The sequence below is a fragment of the Salvelinus fontinalis genome, chromosome 8 (assembly GCF_029448725.1).
Source record: "Salvelinus fontinalis isolate EN_2023a chromosome 8, ASM2944872v1, whole genome shotgun sequence".
Lineage (NCBI taxonomy): Eukaryota > Metazoa > Chordata > Actinopteri > Salmoniformes > Salmonidae > Salvelinus > Salvelinus fontinalis.
This window is the reverse complement of record NC_074672.1, coordinates 1,773,724-1,792,569: the sequence shown is the minus strand read 5'-3', so window position 1 is coordinate 1,792,569 and position 18,846 is coordinate 1,773,724. Positions and strand designations below refer to the sequence as shown.

At 41.6% G+C, this 18,846-nt stretch overlaps 2 protein-coding genes across 9 annotated transcripts; one reads left to right on the top strand and one right to left on the bottom strand.

The window, feature by feature from the left end:
* Positions 1 to 1,085: 1,085 nt before the first annotated feature.
* Positions 1,086 to 12,058, bottom strand: lyrm1 (LYR motif containing 1). 2 transcript variants are annotated; one of them, XM_055930696.1, is made up of 5 exons: positions 11,974 to 12,058; positions 9,445 to 9,602; positions 1,782 to 1,842; positions 1,625 to 1,656; positions 1,086 to 1,517 (listed from the first exon to the last, which is right to left on the bottom strand). In XM_055930696.1, the coding sequence occupies exons 2-5, from the start codon at positions 9,595 to 9,597 to the stop codon at positions 1,401 to 1,403; spliced, it is 363 nt and encodes a 120-aa protein (XP_055786671.1). In that variant the 5' UTR covers positions 9,598 to 9,602; positions 11,974 to 12,058; the 3' UTR covers positions 1,086 to 1,400. The 2 variants fall into 2 exon arrangements, with proteins under 2 accessions (XP_055786671.1, XP_055786670.1); XM_055930695.1 differs by lacking the exon at positions 11,974 to 12,058 and adding an exon at positions 10,582 to 10,680.
* On the top strand, positions 10,758 to 18,844 carry LOC129860359 (DCN1-like protein 3). 7 transcript variants are annotated; one of them, XM_055930694.1, is made up of 3 exons: positions 10,758 to 10,923; positions 12,295 to 13,578; positions 15,518 to 18,844. In XM_055930694.1, the coding sequence occupies exons 2-3, from the start codon at positions 13,109 to 13,111 to the stop codon at positions 16,062 to 16,064; spliced, it is 1,017 nt and encodes a 338-aa protein (XP_055786669.1). In that variant the 5' UTR covers positions 10,758 to 10,923; positions 12,295 to 13,108; the 3' UTR covers positions 16,065 to 18,844. The 7 variants fall into 7 exon arrangements, with proteins under 7 accessions (XP_055786669.1, XP_055786668.1, XP_055786667.1 ...); XM_055930693.1 differs by lacking the exon at positions 10,758 to 10,923 and adding an exon at positions 10,969 to 11,169; XM_055930692.1 differs by lacking the exon at positions 10,758 to 10,923 and adding an exon at positions 10,969 to 11,262.
* Positions 18,845 to 18,846: the final 2 nt, after the last annotated feature.

Sequence of the window (18,846 nt, the reverse complement as noted above, 5' to 3'; positions counted from 1 at the left end):
GGCAAACTTGGTTAGGAAGGACGCCTGTATCTTTGTAGTGACTGGGTGTATTGATACACCATCTAAAGTGTAATTAATAACTTCACCATGCTCAAAGGGATATTCAATGTCAGCTTTTTTTTTTTACCCGTCTACCGATAGGTGCCCTTGTTTGCAAGGCATTGGAAAATCTCCTTGGTCTTTGTGGTTGAATCGGTGTTTGAAATTGACTGCTCGACTGAGGGACCTTACAGATAATTGTGAGTGGGGTAGAGATGAGGTAGTCATTCAAAAATCATGTTAAGCACTATTATTGCACACAGAGTGAGTCCATGCAACTGACTTGTTCAGCAAATTTTTACTGCTTGACTTATTTAAGCTTGCCATTAACAAAGGGGTTGAATACTTAGACTCAAGACATTTCAGCTTTTCATTTTGAATTAATTTGTAAAAATGTCAAACATCATTACACTTTGATATTATGGGGTATTGTGTTTAGTGACAAAAACAACTCAATTGAATCCATTTTAAATTCAGGCAGTAACACAACAAAATGTGAAAAAAGTAAAGGGGTGAGAATACTTTCTGAAGGCACTAATCATTACATGACTTTAAAGGATAGGTCATTTGATGCAAACATACAGTAAGTAGGTTATAACTTTTCCATTGTATAAATTACATTATCACAATCGCTTGATTGCTCTACCAGTCTGTACAACAAAGGGAATTAGCCAGAACCAAGCATGACAGACAATGTTGATTTGCAGGTAGAATGATGCCCAATGAGCTTGCAAGGTTAAAGCGGGACGCAAGGTCCGATTGGCACTGCATTGTCCAATGAGGTTGTGGGGTGAAGCCATGCATGTACACAGCTCATGAACACTAGAGTTTTTTTTTTAAATTCTCTTTGTGCATGCTACAGAGGCTAGAGAACAATGATGTGATGGTGAAGTACATTTTCGGGACCACTTTTGGCTCGTGAGCGCTACCTTCAGAACTACTGGCTAAAAAGTATTGGAAAAGTACTGAGGAATCTAAGTATTTTTCTACCTGACAGATTTCATCTGACTTTTTATCTATTTATTGAAAGCATAAATGCAGAGGAGTGGTATTTATCAAAACTCAATTTATTGAAAGAATAAATACAGTCTAAACAATATCATAGATATTTTGGGCTGACTATCTTATGGGACAGACAAGACTGACATTTACATAACAGCTTTTGTCAGGAAATGCATGCATAAATATACTTGGTAAAGTATACTGTTGCACAGACATGATGGATTGGATATTTCAGTGCACATTGAAATGTGCTTGATGAACATTGGATATAAATTACTTTGTGGTCATATGAACTCAACTCCTCCTGAGATCAGCCAGTGACAGTCTTCCTGTCCTTGGCAACATGAGTTAATCTAGTCTCAACTGTCTTCGTCATGTGACTGTAAGTAAACCGGCTTGGCCTGCTTCCTCATGCGTTGCTGTGCTTTCAGCTTCCTGCCTTTCTGGGTTGCCAGTCCCATTACAGGCAGGTAGAGCTGCAATTAAAGAACCAAAATAAAACCATTACATTAGACAATAGTGAAATGACACAATAGTTCCTGAGAGAGAAACATTTGTTCTGGTTTAGATCTCTGTCACTTACAGGTCTTGGATAGGGATTCCTGTAATGAAGACCTGCAAATTAGAGTGGGGAAAAATGTCACATTCTCACACCAAAGCATTTAAGTGTGAACAGTGTGTGAATTATCCAGATACATTGCTAAATTAAATCATTAAAAACGTCAGTCATTGACACTTACCAATTCCTATCCTCGCCTCACATTCGTCTATGCACTTCTTTATTTCAGTATGATCTGTCAGCTAAAAGGGAAACACAGAACAACAGATAAAGAAGAATTTGAGCTACACCAGACAACCTTTAGGGATAGGCATGAATAATAGAGTACTCAACGGACGTCAAATCACGATCTTTAACCAAAGATCACATTTTTTTTTCAAATACTGTAAAATGATTTGGTGGAATGAGCTTTGTGGCTACCTGAACCGGCAAGTTACATTTTGTCTTGAAGACAACGTTAATTTGCTTCGACTCTAGTGTTCAATTTGTACATGTGCATTTGCGGGGCACAAAAAATATACCAAGCCAAGCATCACACTGTTCTTCTCCATAAATTCCCTTTCCCCTCTGTGTCTCATTCACTCAATTGCGTTCCGACCGTTCCCTCCACACACACACAAGGCTTATTTCTCTCACAAATGTGTTTACCTCCCTGTTAATGAGCATTTCTCCTTTGCTAAAATAATCCATCCACGTGGCATAGAAAGAAGCTGATTAAAAGGCATGATCATTGCACAAGTGCACCTTGTGGTGGGGACAATAAACAGCCACTAAAATGTGCAGTTTCGACACACAACACAATGACACAGATGTCTCAAGTTTGTTTTAAGGGAGCGTGCAATTGGCATGCTGACTGGAGGAATGTCCACCAGAGCTGTTGCTTTAATTAACATAATTGTATGTTAATTTCTCTACCATAAGCCAACTCTACAATGTCATTTTAGAGAATTTGGCAGTACGTCCAACCGGCCTCACAACCGCAGACCACACCAGCCCAGGACCTCCACATCCGACTTCTTCACCTGTTGGATTGTCTGAGACCAGAAACCCGGACAGCTGATGAAACTGAGGAGTATTTCTGTCTGTAATAAAGCTCTTTTGTGGGGAAAACTAATTCTGATTGGCTGGGCCCGGCTCCCAAGTGGGTGGGCCTATGTCCTCTCAGACCCATGGTTGCGCCCCTGCAACTTCTGTGAAGTCCATTTTAAATTGACTGATTTCAAATATGAACTGTAACTCATTGAAATTGTTGCGTTTATATTTTTGTTCAGTATACTTATTTTTTTCATCTGTAGCCCAATAAACTGCATGGTTCCCGAGTCATAGTGGGAGGGCAACACACCATATCATCACGTGACTCCAAGTCATTTATCAATATTTGCTAATAATGGCCTTTCCACTGCCATTTCTTGCATAACACATTTTACCGACTCAAAAAGATCCATGTCAAATAAACAAATAATCTGTCAACATTTACAAAACTGTACCGTAACTTCCTGTTTCCATCACAGCGGTTGTGATTTTTTTTTTATATATGTTTGACTTCACTCACATAAAAACTGTGGACGCGATGATCTACATATTGTTTTGGTCTATAAACATGCAGGAATATTCTTAGGTATCTATACCTATTGTCAACCTTTATTTAGGCATTTTAAAAACACTTCATTTCACTATTATGACAATCATCTAATCCAACTAACAACGGTCAATTTACGGATATGATTGCGCCTGGCCAGATAAACACACCAGTAAATAGTTAAAGTTACACCGCAAGTCAGATGGCTTGTTGCCGAAAATGGAGCATGTTCAAAATGATAACCAGCTAACGTTAGCTAACATAATCCAAGGCTTGACGATACAGATGCTGTATCCAAGGCAGTAGAATACAGATGTTGCAGACTCAGACAACCCTGTTGCGCTCTAATAAATGAAAGGCTTTTGGCTTGCATTGGCTATCTGATATCTTAGCACAATGTTTATCTCGCCAGCTAGCTAGCACAGTAGCCAATATAGCTAGCTAGCTAACTCTACAGATAAAAGGGTTAGTTATCGTAATCTTTGCTAACAGGTCACCAGTGGTGTAAAGTACTTAAGTAGTACTTTAAAGTATTTTTACTTAAGTTTTTGGGGGTATCTGTACTTTAATATTTATATTTTTGACAACTTTTACTTTACTACATTCCTAAAGAAAAGACTGTACTTTTTACTCCATACATTTTCCCTGACACCCAAAAGTACTCATTACATTTTGAATGCATAGCAGGACAGGAAAATGGTCCATTCACACACTTATGAAGAGAACATCCCTGGTCATCCCTACTGCCTCTGATCTGGCAGACTCACTGAACACACATGCTGTTCTGGATGACTGTGTGATAATGCTCTCAGTAGCCGATGTGAACAAAAACTTTAAACAGGTCAACATTCACAAAGCCGCTGGGCCAGATGGATTACCAGGACGTGTACTCAAAGCATGCGCTGTCAAGTGTCTTCAATTACATTTTCAACCTTTCCCTGATCGAGTCTGTAATACCTACATGTTTCAAACAAACCACCATAGTGCCTGTGCCCAAGGGAGCGAAGGTAAACTGCCTAAATGATTACCGCCCTGTGGCACTCCCATCGGTAGCCAAGAAGTGCTTTGAAAGGCTGATCATGACTCACATCAACAGCATCCTCCCGGACACCCAAGACCCACTCCAATTGGCAAACAGCCTTGACAGAGCCACAGATGATGCAATCTCAATCGCACTCCACACTGCCCTTTCTCACCTGGACAAACAGAACACCTATGTGAGAATGCTGTTCATTGACTACAGCTCAGTGTTCAACACCATAGTGCCCACGAAGCTCATCACTAAGCTAACAACTCTGGGACTAAACACCCCCCTCTGCAACTGGATCCTGGACTTCCTGACTTGCCACCCCAAGGTAGAAAGAGTAGGCAACAACATGTCTGCCACGCTGATCCTTAACACCGGGACCCCTCAGGGGTTTGTACTTAGTCCCCTCCTATATTCCCTGTTCAAACATGACTCCAACACCATCATTAAGTTTGCTGACGACACAACAGTGGTAGACCTGATCACTGACAACGATGAGACATCCTATAGGGAGGAGGTCAGAGAACTGGCAGTGTGGTGCCAGGACAACAACTTCCCTCAATGTGAGCAAGACAAAGGAGCTGATCGTGGACTCAAGGAAAAGACGGGCTGAACAGGCCCCCTATTAACATTGACAGTGCTGTAGTGGAGTGGGTCGAGAGTTTCAAGTTCCTTGGTGTCCACATCACCAACAAACTATCATGGTTCAAAAATACCAAGACAGTCGTGAAGAGGGCACGACAAAACTTTTTCCCCCTCAGGAGACTGAAAAGATTTGGCATGGGTCCTCAGATCCTCAAAAGGTTCTACAGCTGCACCATCGAGAGTATCCTGACCAGTGCATCACTGCCTGGTATGGCAACTGCTCGGCATCTGACCGTAAGGCGCTACAGAGGGTAGTGCGAACGGCCCAGTACATCACTGGGGCCAAGCTTCCTGCCATCCAGGACCTCTACAAAATAGGCGGTGACTTTGATCTCAGGCCCTTCTTATGAACAACATTTTTCCTTTATGAACAAGTATTATAAATGTATATATTCTTTCAAAAGCTTATTAGCGTACACCTAATATGTTCCCCCTGTTTGATAATGCTCATTATACATGTAACAAATATGAAATTAAATACAAAAGTATGTGAAATTTAATGAAACAATGTATGTTGATGCGAATATGTTGTACAATATTCCATTATGTTTCTATCTGATAACAAATAGCGTAATAGATTTAATATGCCATATACTATTTAAGTTTCATTAATTAATTTGAATTAACTTAATCATTATGACACACACCTCACTATTGTCATTGGTTTGTACTAACTAATTGCACTGTTTGTCTACATAACCTGGTTCAAGTATTCATGACATCACCCTGAGGAAGGCACAGTGATGCCGAAACAGTGGTAAATACCCATTCAATTGCTGGGAGTTTATACATGGAGTGTGCGACTTCATTTTGACAGTTTATGGTGTCAGAGGAAAACCCATAAAGTTGTTAGACTCCAGTCACCCAAGTTATAGACTGTTCTCTCTGCTACCGCACGGCAAGCAGTACCGAAGCACCAAATCTAGGTCCAAAAGGCTCCTTAACAGCTTCTACCCCCAAGCCATAAGACTGCTGAACAACTAATAAAATTGCTACCGGACTATTTACATTGACACCCCCCCATCCTTTTGTACATTGCTGCTACTCGCTGTTCATTATCTATGTAGTCACTTCACCCCCACATACATGTACAAATTACCTCAACTAACCTGTACCCCCACACACTGACTCAGTACCGATGTCCCCTGTATAAAGCCTTGTTATTGTTATTATTACTTTTTATTTCAGTCTACTTGGTAAATAAACTCCCCCCAAAAAACGTCCCTTTTTCAGGACCCTGTCTTTCAAAGATAATTTGTAAAAATCCAAAATAACTTCACAGATCTTCATTGAAAAGTGTTTAAACACTGTTTCCTGTGGCTTGTTCAATGAACCATAAACAATTAATGAACATGCACCTGTGGATCGGTCGTTAAGACACTAACAGTTTACAGACGGTAGGCAATTAAGGTCACAGTTATGAAAACTTAGGACACTAAGAGGCCTTTCTACTGACTCTGAAAAACACCAAAAGAAAGATGCCCAGGGTCCCTGCTCATCTGCGTGAACAGGCCTTAGGCATGCTGCAAGGAGGCATGAGTGCTGCAGATGTGGCCAGGGCAATAAGTTGCAATGTCCGTACTGTGAGACAACTAAGACAGCGCTAAAGGGAGACAGAACAGACAGCTAATCGTCCTCGCAGTGGCATACCAAGTGTAACACCACCTGCACAGGGTCGGAACATCCGAACATCACACCTGCGGGACACGTACAGGATGGCAACTAACTGCCCGGGTTACACCAGGAACGCACAATCCCTCCATCAGTGTTCAGACTGTCCGCAATAGGCTGAGAGAGGCTGAACTGAGAGCTTGTAGGCCTGTTGGCAGGTCCTCACCAGACATCACAGGCAACAACGTCGCCTATGGGCACAAACCCACCGTCGCTGCACCAGACAGGACTGGCAAAAAGTGCTCTTCACTGACGAGTCGCGGTTTTGTCTCACCAGGGGTGATTGTCGGATTCACGTTTATCGTCAAAGGAATGAGCGTTACACCGAGGCCTGTACTCTGGAACGGGATCGATTTGGAGGTGGAGGGTGGTCTGGGGCGGTGTGTCACAGCATCATTGGACTGAGCTTGTTGTCATTTCAGGCAATATCAACGCTGTGCGTTACCGGGAAGACATCCTCCTCCCTCATGTGGTACCCTTCCTGCAGGCTCATCCTGACATGACCCTCCAGTATGACAATGCCACCAGCCATACTGCTTGTTCTGTGCGTGATTTCCTGCAAGACAGGAATGTCAATGTTCTGCCATGGCCAGCGAAGAGACCGGATCTCAATTCCATTGAGCACGTCTGGGACCTGTTGGATCAGGGGGTGAGGTCTAGGGCCATTCCCCCCAGAAATGTCCTGGAACTTGCAGGTGCCTTGGTGGAAGAGTGGGGTAACATCTCACACCAAGAACTGGCAAATCTGGTGCAGTCCATGAGGAGGAGATGCACTGCAGTACTTAATGCAACTGGGGCCACACCATATATTAACTTCATTTTGAATTTGACCCCGCCTTTGTTCAGGGACACATTATTCAATTTCTGTTAGTCACATGTCTGTGGAACTTGTTCAGTTTATGTCTCAGTTGTTGAATCTTGTTATGTTCATACAAATATTTACACATGTTAACTTTGCTGAAAATAAACGCAGTTAACAGTGAGAGGACGTTTCTTTTTTTGCTGAGTTTATTTTCTTAAATCTTCTTGAACTGCACTGTTGGTTAAGGGCTTGTAAGTAAGCATTTCACGCTAAAGTCTACACTTGTTGTCTTCGGCACATGTGACAAATAAAGTTTGATATGCTTCCTTTGTCAATTATGTCTGAGTGTTGGAGTGTGCCCCTGGCTATCCATGAATTTAAAAAACAAGAAAATTGTGCTCTCTGGTTTGCTTAATATAAGGAATTTGAAATGATTTCTACTTTTGATACTTAAGTATATTTTAGCAATTACATTTACTTTTGATACTCAAGTACATTTAAAAACAAATACTTTTAGACTTTTACTGAAGTAGTATTTTACTGGGTGACTAACTTGAGTCATTTTCTATAAAAGTATCTTTACTTTAACTCAAGTATGACAATTGGGTACTTTTTCCACCACTGAAAGTCATATTTATCTGCTTAGCTAGCTAGCTTGCTTGCTTGCTTAATGCATGCATGTCTGGGCACGTTGACACAAGACTTATTGTTTTTTTATTTTTTATTTTTTATTATTTTTTTAGGGGTTGATCAGCTTAGTATTGCGGAAAGAATGTTGCTTCCAATGTAATTGTCTGCATCATTTCCATTCCCCCATATTTTTTTGGGTAAATATATATATCCATACACGTATGCATACATATACACATATATACATACACATACCTATATAGACATACATACTTTTTTAAAGAATATGCCTTTATTATTATTCCCCGCGACCCTACCACCAATCCCCCAATTGGAGTAAACTTATAAACACTTCTGCTTTTACCTTCAATTTCTACATCTTATACCTATCTTACAGACACAGTCCACTTTACAATAGTTCTCTCTTATTTGTTCTTAGTCCTTCCTCTATTTCTGTTGTCCATCCAATTTTATTTCCACTTGTAACTGTGCTCTTTCACAAAAGCTCCGCACCTATACACATTTCACAGATCCCGTATGCCCTATATTGTTTATCTTGTTATTAGTCCCACCCTTCAGCTCCACCCAACCCCTCCCATCTATCTTCCAACATCATCCATTTCGGATTTCTATTTGCCATACATTTCTCAACTGTGCTGTGATGCTTCACAAAAGACCTGAACCTTCCTATTCTCATAGCTTCTACAGATTGTAAATTAAAAATAAACATCTTTGCCAAAATAATTATTATATTATTGATTGATTGACTATGGCTTTTCAAATCCCCCAGTATTGCTATCTGTAGCGTTAGTTTTAGGCAAATGTTGCAATTCTTCAGCCATTCCTGGACCTGTGACCAAAAACGAGCTACATATGGACAATACCAAAATAAATGATCTAATGACTCTGCCTCCTCACAACAGAATCTGCAGAGCTGGGAAGATTGTATACCCCATATATATAACATTCTATTAGTTGCAAGAATTTTGTACAGTAATTTATATTGAAAAATTCGAAGTTTTGAATCCGGCGTTGTTTTGCGTATCAATTCATAAACCATGTGCCATGGAATGGGTACATCGAAAATCTCTTCCCAAAGACTTATTGTTAGTGAATTTACTAAACTAATATTTACAACAGGAGTTTGATTTTGGTCACTGTCTCAATGAATCAATTTCTCAACAGTGCACCTTTCTGTTGGAGAATGAGCAAGCTTACTACTACTGCTGATTTTCCCAGCTAGACATTCCTCAGCATTGTGCAGTGCTGCTATGCCAGAAGTGGCTGGCATAGCAGCAGTTTTGCTATGTAAAGGGACTATCGGCATAGCCGATAGAATGGGATGGACTAGAAAAGGCCTATATCGGCCTGATATATGGTCTTGGACAATTATTGGTCGTTCCCCAAAAAGGCTTTTCCCATTCGAGTACTTGAAAAAAAAATATGCGAACAGTCAAATAATGTCAAATGCCCATCCCTACTATCTTTACCTGTTGGTTCTGTCTGAAGAGGGTCTGGGCCTCCTGGACAATGTACAGTCTCTCGCTCTCAGTCTCTTGTGGGAGTGTGGACTGCCAGCCCCGGGCGATCCGAAATACCCTCATATACAGTGACAGGACCTGATTACGTGTGGCTGACATCATTTGGTCTAAAAACAACACAAAGCAGGGGATATAAAGAATAGATGCAGGGAGTCAGACTGGGACCCTGTTTGAAATGATATAACCACTGATCAAACATCATTGGATAGTTGAAAATAAATATATATGGCCGTGGGTTAACTGCTTTGAATTATTACTAAAACAGAAGTAGGTTTACTGCAGGAAAGTGTGGGAAAATAATACATGTACGCGCATGTTTAAATAAACCACTAGGTGGCAATATAACATCGGAAAATTTTTATTTTCATTGTAGCAGGGACTAGAATCACTAGATAGCTATCAGCTTAGTACAGTCCTTCACATACAGCCCATCCCTGGTGACATTGATCGTATGTACACTAGAATTAAATTAACTGATTTTCAGAGTCGATTTAATTTTGATTAGCTCACTGGGGTCTGCATCACGCTGATGAACATGGGCTAACGTGAGCAAGCAGGGTGACTTTTTTATAGGAGAATGTGCTGCTCGGTTTCCTTAACCATAATAAGGATAAATAAAAACTATTTTACCTCAAATCTAATTGTGCTAATGGAAAAATGTCATATTCATAAATGTAAATTCACTAATATCTAATAAAAAAACACTTCAGTGTTTTCTGTAAGGAATTCGAGCAGTACATTCGAGCAGACTATTCAACATTCTTCTAAGAAGAAAGCTATTAAAACAATCAATATGTGTGTTTCTTTTAATGTTTTTGTATAATATGTCATTTGTTGTACCCCCTAGCATATGTTATCCTTATCTATTTGTATACTTCTTGTATGCATACTGGTTTTTCTACATTAAAAAAATACATTTAAAAAGAGTTAGCAGGGTGACAAGCCAATATACCTGGCTAATGATGACATGCTTATCTTTAATGTAATCTAGGACAGGAATATCTAACGGTGTATGTCAACATTACAATAACATTAATTCCTAATGCTGACTTGCAAAATAGTCGTATTATGAATTACTTGACCTACCTGCTATGCTATGAGCGTTTTAGTCAACATGTCGCATAGAGATGACGATTACACTGACGTAATTGATTAACGCGTTCGCAGCAATCAGTGTGTCGCAAAGTCGCTACGAAACAATTTCATTTTTTATTTAACCTTTATTTGACTAGGCAAGTACACATTCTTATTTACAATTACGGCCAAACCCGGACGACGTTGGGCCAATTGTGCGCCGCCCTATGGGACTCTCAATCACGGCCGGTTGTGATACAGCCTGGAATCGAACCAGGGTCTGTAGTGACGCCTCTATCACAAACATGTAGTGTCTTAGACCGCTGCGCCACTCGGGAGCTCAAAAGTCCAAATGTAAGTTCAACCCCAAAGAGGAAGATTTCACCTAATATTACATAATGTTGATTACTGTTCGTTTGAATTTTTGCCAGCCACTTCAATGTTTAACTTAATTTAAACAGGGGAGCCCATCCTTATCCATTGTAGATCAGTGGTTATTATAGCTTTCTAGATGTCTCGCTGGTGGGGTGCTCTGCGGGGAGGAAGTGATGCAGGGAAAATTCCCTTAATATCCACATAAGGGCGAAACACAAAGAATCTGTAAGCCTTTCGTACTGGTTCATCTGAGTTGTTTGATTTAGCAGTCAATTTAAAGTAGAAGTCAGTCGTTTAGGGCGGTTGTTTGCAAACCAGGTGCGTTCTTATCAGGCAAAAGTCAACTGAAACACTCGGTTTTGTTTATGATGCTGACTAGCTAACGTTAACTAGCTTTTTAGCTATGTGGGGATGTTTGTTTGTGTCGTGTCCTAAGCTAGCAAGCTAACGTTTTGTTTTACTAGCTAATGTTATTGGAGTGATGTACGCGATTTTCCAGACAATCATTTATTTTTAAAAGGTACGTTAGTGAACAACAATCTAAACAAGTTTATAGCTATGGCATGCTAGCTATCTAACGTTCTGTAAAGTTAGCGCTCTAGCTACATGATGACGTGCTAGTTAGACAGCCACTACCTATTGTATGATGGCGGCGAAGTATAGCAAGCCACGAACGAAGCTATATTTTGTCATGGAATTCAGCTACTGAAGTTCTTAGACAGTCATGTTGATTATGGCAGCATGTTGTTACTTGGTCAAACTAAAAGACGCAACTAGCCAACGCCGTGTTCAGATGAGTTAACGTTAGCTAGACTAGCTAGTTTAGATTCTTTCTGGCAGTGTTATTTTGATAAATGGGTTGCTAACTAAATAGTTACGTAGATAGCTATGTTAACTAGATATTCCCCTCAGTATTGAAATGGTAGATGTGTTCCTATTCAGCTAGCTAAAACAATCATCTCCATTTGCCATAATAGAATGGGGTGAACATAATTAAAAGCACTGCAAGCTTTACAGGAGGTGTTTTACCTGTAAATGTCCACGGGGAACTAGATCGGAAGTTCCATTCCTCATGAATAGTTTCAATAGCTAAATGTGATCAGGGGCGGTTCTCTAGTAGCTAAATGTGTCATCGTCAAATCATGAGAAATTGCTAGGTGGCTTATGAATCTTGCGACAGCTGGAAGCTATCATGAATTTCTCATGAGTCACAGAATATTTCAAATGTATATAATTAAAAGCTCCCACAAAGGAGAAGGCTTGGGCATATTTGTTGCTATAGTTTGCTGTCGGAATACCCTTCTACGTAGTAACTGACTGCTTTCTCGATCTCAAATTACAAATTCACAGCAAGTAAACAAACTGAATCTACACGTGGGAGAACAACACCCCTGTATGACATTATGCTTATGGTGACAAGATGGTGTATGTCATTCAGCGTTGCGGATGTCAAGGTCACTACAATGGAGCAGAAAAAGATGACACCTTCATCTAGAGTTGTCAATGCATTCTGAGGAAGTGTCTGTAAGTATTTATCAGCACCAACCCATTTCTTGCTCTATCTCCGAACTATTCTTGTAGGGTATTGTGTAGGCTAGTAGTATGTATGAGCCGGACCACTTCTAATTGTTTTATCTTGTGGTTTCTATGGTTAAAACATCTTGTTGTCTCTAAGTATTTTAGTCTGTGTTTCGATGATAACCCATGCTGTATAAGGCTCCTCTCTATAAGTGTTTCGTACTTATACAGCCCTTCAGTTTGATTTGGACCCCCCCTCCTCTCCATGGTACAGTACCAGCTTCTATGGTACCAGGGCCAGGCTTCAAAAAGCTGCCAGGCACTCCACCTTTCTTCGTTGGTGGTGATGTAGCCTACTGTATGAACTTCATATGTTTTTCTAACTTTAGCATTTAGTGGTCATTTTCTCTAGTAATTATTACCTCAGTGTTGTGGCTTTTGACCCTTCGTGACTCGCAGCTTTGTTGATCCAGTGATTCATTGTCACTTTTATTGCTGACTCTGTGTGACTGTGTTGGACTCCTACTCCATCTCAGGGCCCAAGGGCATGTTGAGACATCTCACCAGGCCAGAGCAGAGGCGTCTAGGTGGGGCAGGCAGGGCCTGAAGGAGGGGAGGACAGACCGTGAGGACCAAAGAGAGCGACATGGGCCAGTGTGTCACCAAGTGTAAGAACCCATCGTCCTCGCTCGGCAGCAAGAGTGGCGACAAGGAGCCTGGGTCCAAGTCCCACCACAAGAAATGCGGGGGCACGGGAGGCAGTGGGGGAGGAGGGCACAAGGACGAGCCCAGCGCCCTGAGCAGGAAGGCCTCCAGTGAGCTCATGTTCAATGGCACCAAGAATGCCTTGGAGGTTACCGTGGAGACCACGGTGATCCCCACATCGGCTATGATGGGGGAACTGAGGAATGAGGAGCACTCGGTGGCAGACCGGGAGGGGCCGTCCTTGCTGCGCATCGAGGAGCTTTTCTGCTGCTACAAGGACCCGCAGGAGGAGTCTATCTTGGAGGAGGGCATGGAGAGGTTCTGCAATGACCTGTACGTGGACCCCGCCGAGTTCCGTGTGCTGGTCCTCGCTTGGAAGTTTCAGGCGGCCACCATGTGCAAATTTACAAGGTGAGAGACGGGTTGTGAAGGGGTAGGGATAAGACAAAGAAAACACTACATCAATGTGTTGTTGCCTGATATTCAGAGAATATGTTCTGAGAAGATTCTTCAAGTCAAGTATTGGTCCAAAAGAGACCATATTAGCTCATAATGGCTGATGCTAAACTCTGATCAAATTCAAAAATGTCTACTGCTGCCCTGCACTGTCTGTTTTAGGCTAGTTTCCTGTTACCGTGCAGTGTTTCAATTAACATTGTTCTGGCTGGCCACCCCACTCCACCCCCCACTCGTTTCAGCAGCTCTGTAGCTCACACCTTTTATAGTTGATAGGTAGGGGGCACATAGAATCAGTCTCTGGCTCTGACACTGCACTCTGTAATGAGTTGTTGAGATGAGTATGGAATGGACAGTGTGTCTTTCTGATTGTCTATCCCTCAGATGATTTTTCTCTCATCAATTGTCATGTAACGTTGTACCTAGTCTGAAAATTGGACCTATTACGGTCATTTTACATAGAACAAAATGTTCTCATCTGAGCTACCTAGAGCCAGAAACTTTGAAAGTTTTACTGTGGCTTTGCTGTTCACACCAGGTCGGATTTAATGTCTGCAGTATAAAATGGGGTGGGGAAGAAAGGCATATCAGAGGACATATCTGGCCAGGGTGTCATGTGCTGAAGCGACAGAAGTGCAATATGGCAGGGTGACAGGATGTGGTCAAGTTTATCTCATGGGGCATCTTGCCCTTTCTCTCCCTGTGCTGTAAAGTGTCCGGGCCTGCTACACGTTATCTTACTGAAAAAGAGCTGAGAGACCAAGAAGGCACAGTTATTTCCTTGCTTACTTTACCTGACTTGTTTATGCTGAGGCCTAGGTGATGGTAAGAGTTTCTCAACTGAGCTTATTGACTTGAAATTGCCCCAGGTTGTCACTGACAGGTTTTTCTCCATAAGGCTTATTGCCTGATTCAAAGATTGACATTATGTTGCAGCAGGGTTATTAAAGTTTTGTTTTTATATTAATTTTATTTCTATTAAAGTTTAGTTTGTTAGTTTTCAGACCTGATTTGCTAGTTTTATTTCGTCAAAATATTTCTATAGTTTTTATATTATTTAGTTGCAGTTATAGTTTTGGTGTTGGACAGAAAGCATGTGTGGAGGCTCAGAACTATTTGTGTCAGAATTTTTTGTTATTGTGTTTTTTGGGATGTTCCCACATAGTGCCATGGCTTCATGGAACTCTATTCCACATCAGGTAACTGACAGCAAGCAGTAGGAAATTAGGATAAACGGATAAAAGTACTCCTTATAGAACAGCGAGGACTGTGAAGAGACAGACACACATACGCCTGCCTTGGCAGCAGCTAATGGGGATCCTTAATAAATATAAAATCTACAGAGAAGGCAATAATGCAAAAGGTGATCGGTTAGGTCATAGGTTAGGTTGAAATTATAAAGTCAATCTCAATGTGACTTGGATTCAAAAGGAATAGCGCCAAGACTGGTGCAAAAAAAATATGGGGGAAGCAAACTCTCGCCCATGCTTACACCAATCCAATGCTTTTTAACTTTAGTAGTACATGTAAGAAGAATCAAGTTAGCAACTTAGGCAATTCCCCCCCCCCTGTTAGCTAGTGATAGTGACGCACTAAGTAGACCTATTTGAAACAACACCATCTTCTGGCAGCATTTACCAGCCAGATTCTGTAGCTTGGATCGCTTGAAAACCCTTTTCGATTTTTTGTTGTTGTGCCAAAGTTTACAATAAAACTAAACAAAAAAGTTTACAATTAAACTTAACAATTCATGATGATTTTATTTAGTTTCAGTGTTGTTAATTATTTCATTTAAGTTGTCTAAATAGTTTTTTCGTGATTCATTTTCTTTTTTTATAATAACCTTGTGTTGTGGTCTATAACGCAGCCCTGTTTTTCTCCGCCCTGTCTATAGGAAGGAGTTTGTAGACGGATGCAGGGCGATCAAGGCGGACAGTCTCGAGGGCATCTGCTCCCGGTTCCCCTTCATGCTGCTGGAGGCGCAGGGCGAGGAGAACTTCAAGGAGCTGTACCGCTTCACCTTCCAGTTCGGCCTGGACGCTGAGGAAGGCCAGCGCTCACTGCAGCGTGACATTGCCATTGCGCTGTGGCGCCTGGTCTTCACGCAGGACACGCCAGCCATCCTCGAGCACTGGCTTGACTTCCTGGGCGAGAACCCGTCAGGTGTGCGGGGCATCTCGCGGGACACCTGGAACATGTTCCTCAACTTCACACAGGCCATCGGGCCGGACCTGAGCAACTACAGCGAGGACGAGGCCTGGCCAAGCCTCTTTGACACCTTTGTAGAGTGGGAGATGGAGCGCAGGAGAAAGGAAGAGCAGTTAAAGAAGGCAGAGGAGGAGGACAGGGGATGCACTGAGACTGATGAGAGCTCTCCCTCCAGCACAGACAGACTTGAAACAGAGGGCGGACGGGGCTCACAGACCTGGGGGGGGCACTGACTACAGGACTATAGAATTCTGGGAAGGGAGGTTGGGGTGGGCGTAGTCTGACATAAGTGAACTGTACATCTGTGAATCAATGGATGACAAATTGGTATTACCATTACTGTTATTCCTCTCTCTCCTTTTCTGTTGGGGTGGGCTGGGATTCGCTTACACCCTGCTTTATTTCTGGTTAATGAAAGGGCTCAAATAACTATTGTTTTAGCACTTCTATTTAAGTTATTTGTTTTATTTTATTTTTCTTGAATGTGTGTTTTTGGTCATTTGGACATGTGGTCCATTTTAATCTTTCCCCACCCTCCCTAAACTCACAAAGAAAGCTCAGTATATAAGTTTGCTTTAAAAGCCAGGTGCCAGAAAGCCATACACCTTCCCAAGTCTCATATTTTTACAGCTTACATTGACCTGGAAACACTGGTGATTTGACCTCTCACCCAAAGACGCAGGCCTAATTAAATTCTCATATTACATTAAGGGAAATCTAGTTGTCCGCAAATAACACCTTATTACCAGATCCTGAGCTTTACCTTTTGGGGTCAGTGAAATCAACTTGATTTTAATTTTAATTGCATGAAATGTGGACTATTTAAAGGGTTCTGTTCTTGGCCTATCTATCTATTGCCTGTAGTTGTGATGGCCAACCATGATTTGTTCAAAGATGTGGTCGTACTCGAGCGTGCATAATGTCCTAAGACTAAACATTTATTTGACAGTGACAATACCAATTACTTCCTAGAATTTTTATTTTATTTATCTAAATTAAAAAGTGTTTAAGGTATATACAGTGCATTTGGAAACTATTCAGACCCCTTCACTTTTTCCACATTTTGTTACATTTTGCCTTATCCTAAAATGGATTAAGTTAATTTTTGTCCTCTTAATGACAAAGCAAAAAACGTTGTAGAAATTTTAGCAATTTGATTACAAATAAACAAATGCCTTATTTACATAAGTATTCAGACCCTTTGCTATGAGACTCTAAATTGAGCTCAGGTGCGTCCTGTTTCCATTGATCATTGAGATGTTTCTACAACTTGATTGGAGTCCACCTGTGGTAAATTCAATTGATTGGTCATGATTTGGTAAGGCACACACCTGTCTATATAAGGTCCCACAGTTGACAGTGCATGTCAGAGCAAACACTAAGCCACGAGTTCGAAGGAATTGTCTCTAGAGCTCCGAGACAGGATTGTCGGCACAGATCTGGTAAAGGGTACCAAAAAATGTTTGCAGCATTGAAGGTCCCCAACAACAGTGGCCTGCATCATTCTTAAATGGAACAAGTTTGGAACCACCAAGACTTTCTAGAGCTGGCCGCCATGCCAAACTGAACACTTGGGGGAGAAGGGCCTTGGTCAGGGAGGTGACCAAGAACCCAATGGTCACTCTGACAGAGCTCTAAAGATCCTCTGTGGAGATGGGAGAATCCTTCCAGAAGGACAACCATCTCTGCAGCATGCCACAAATCAGGTCTTTATGGTAGAGTGACCAGACAGAATATGAACAGAGCAAAGTACAGAGGGATCCTTGATGAAAACCTGCTCCAGAGCGCTCAGAACCTCAGATTGGGTTGAAGGTTCACCTTCCAACAGGACAATGACCCTAAGCACACAACCACGACAACGCAGGAGTTGCTTTGGGACAAGGCTCTGAATGTCCTTGAGTGGCCCAGCCAGAGCCTGGACTTGAAACCGATCAAACATCTCTGGAGAGACCTGAAAATAGCTGTGCGGCAACTCTCCCCATCCAACCTGACAGAGCATGAGAAGATCTGCAGTGAAGGTGCTTCAACAAAGTACTGAGTAAAGGGTCGGAATACTTATGTAAATTTTATACTTCAGTTTTATTTTTATAAATTAGCAAAAATGTCTGTTTTTTCTTTGTCATTTTGGGGTATTGTGTTTAGCTTGGGGGGACGACAATTGAATTATTTTATAAAAATAAGGCTGTAACGAAATGTGGAATAAGTGACGGTCTGAATGCACTGTACCAATAAGTCCTTTCAAATGTCAAGTTGATTTCTTCGAAAACGATCCCACTCTTTTATGCTCTCTTCTGCTCATTGAGTGCTCTAGACTGCAGTAGTGTTTTAGCTTATTCTAACTAACAACCAGGGCTTGGTTCCATTTTGGTCCCTAGCCCCTGTCCCTTTTAGTGTTCACAGATCCCAAATGACTGGACGCATCTAAGCGATATGGTTTTGGCCTGTGGACTTATGCCTATAGCTTTCACATCTATTTCTTTCAGATCTGTGAACACCCTAGAGTAGGTAGGTGTTACGGGTTGGCCCTGGTCTTGTGCAAACAGAAGGTGGCTGTACCTGGGCTACATTCAGGACTGTCACGTTGGGGCGTTACACAAAGCTTTTGTCTCGTTTACCTTACCAAGTTTTCAACAATCTTACACCATTGGACAGCTATTCACTCTAGTTTTGTGAGCATGTCAAGAATGTGTGTTGGCTGCTAGTGACCGTTGTGTTAAGTGCACAAAACACAATAGTCCTCCTAGTCGCCATGCTTGTAATGCTCTCATGCATTTATGTCTGCAACACTCGGTTCTAAACCATTCACAACTGTTGAATGAACTTGGACATAGCCCAGGCCTTTTGGTGACAGTGAATCGTTGACCAGGTGTATTGGCTCATTGAGTGTCTGTAACTAGGTCAGGTGGTGCCCTTCTTGTGAGGTTTACATTTACAATGGTTTCATTTCAGATCCCTTTGCCTTTTTTATATAAAATGCATTGATTTATAATGAATAAAACAGTGTTCAACTTTTGA

What these genes read in the sequence shown, in the direction of transcription:
- lyrm1 (XM_055930696.1), bottom strand. Translation starts at nt 9,597, where the DNA reads ATGATGTCAGCCACACGTAATCAGGTCCTGTCACTGTATATGAGGGTA. An exon ending in TCTTCAGACAGAACCAACAG is followed by an intron (nt 1,843 to 9,444) that starts GTAAAGATAGTA and finishes TTTCCCTTTTAG; the next exon opens with CTGACAGATCATACTGAAAT. An exon ending in TGAGGCGAGGATAGGAATTG is followed by an intron (nt 1,657 to 1,781) that starts GTAAGTGTCAAT and finishes TCTAATTTGCAG; the next exon opens with GTCTTCATTACAGGAATCCC.
- LOC129860359 (XM_055930694.1), top strand. Translation starts at nt 13,109, where the DNA reads ATGGGCCAGTGTGTCACCAAGTGTAAGAACCCATCGTCCTCGCTCGGC. An exon ending in ACCATGTGCAAATTTACAAG is followed by an intron (nt 13,579 to 15,517) that starts GTGAGAGACGGG and finishes CCCTGTCTATAG; the next exon opens with GAAGGAGTTTGTAGACGGAT.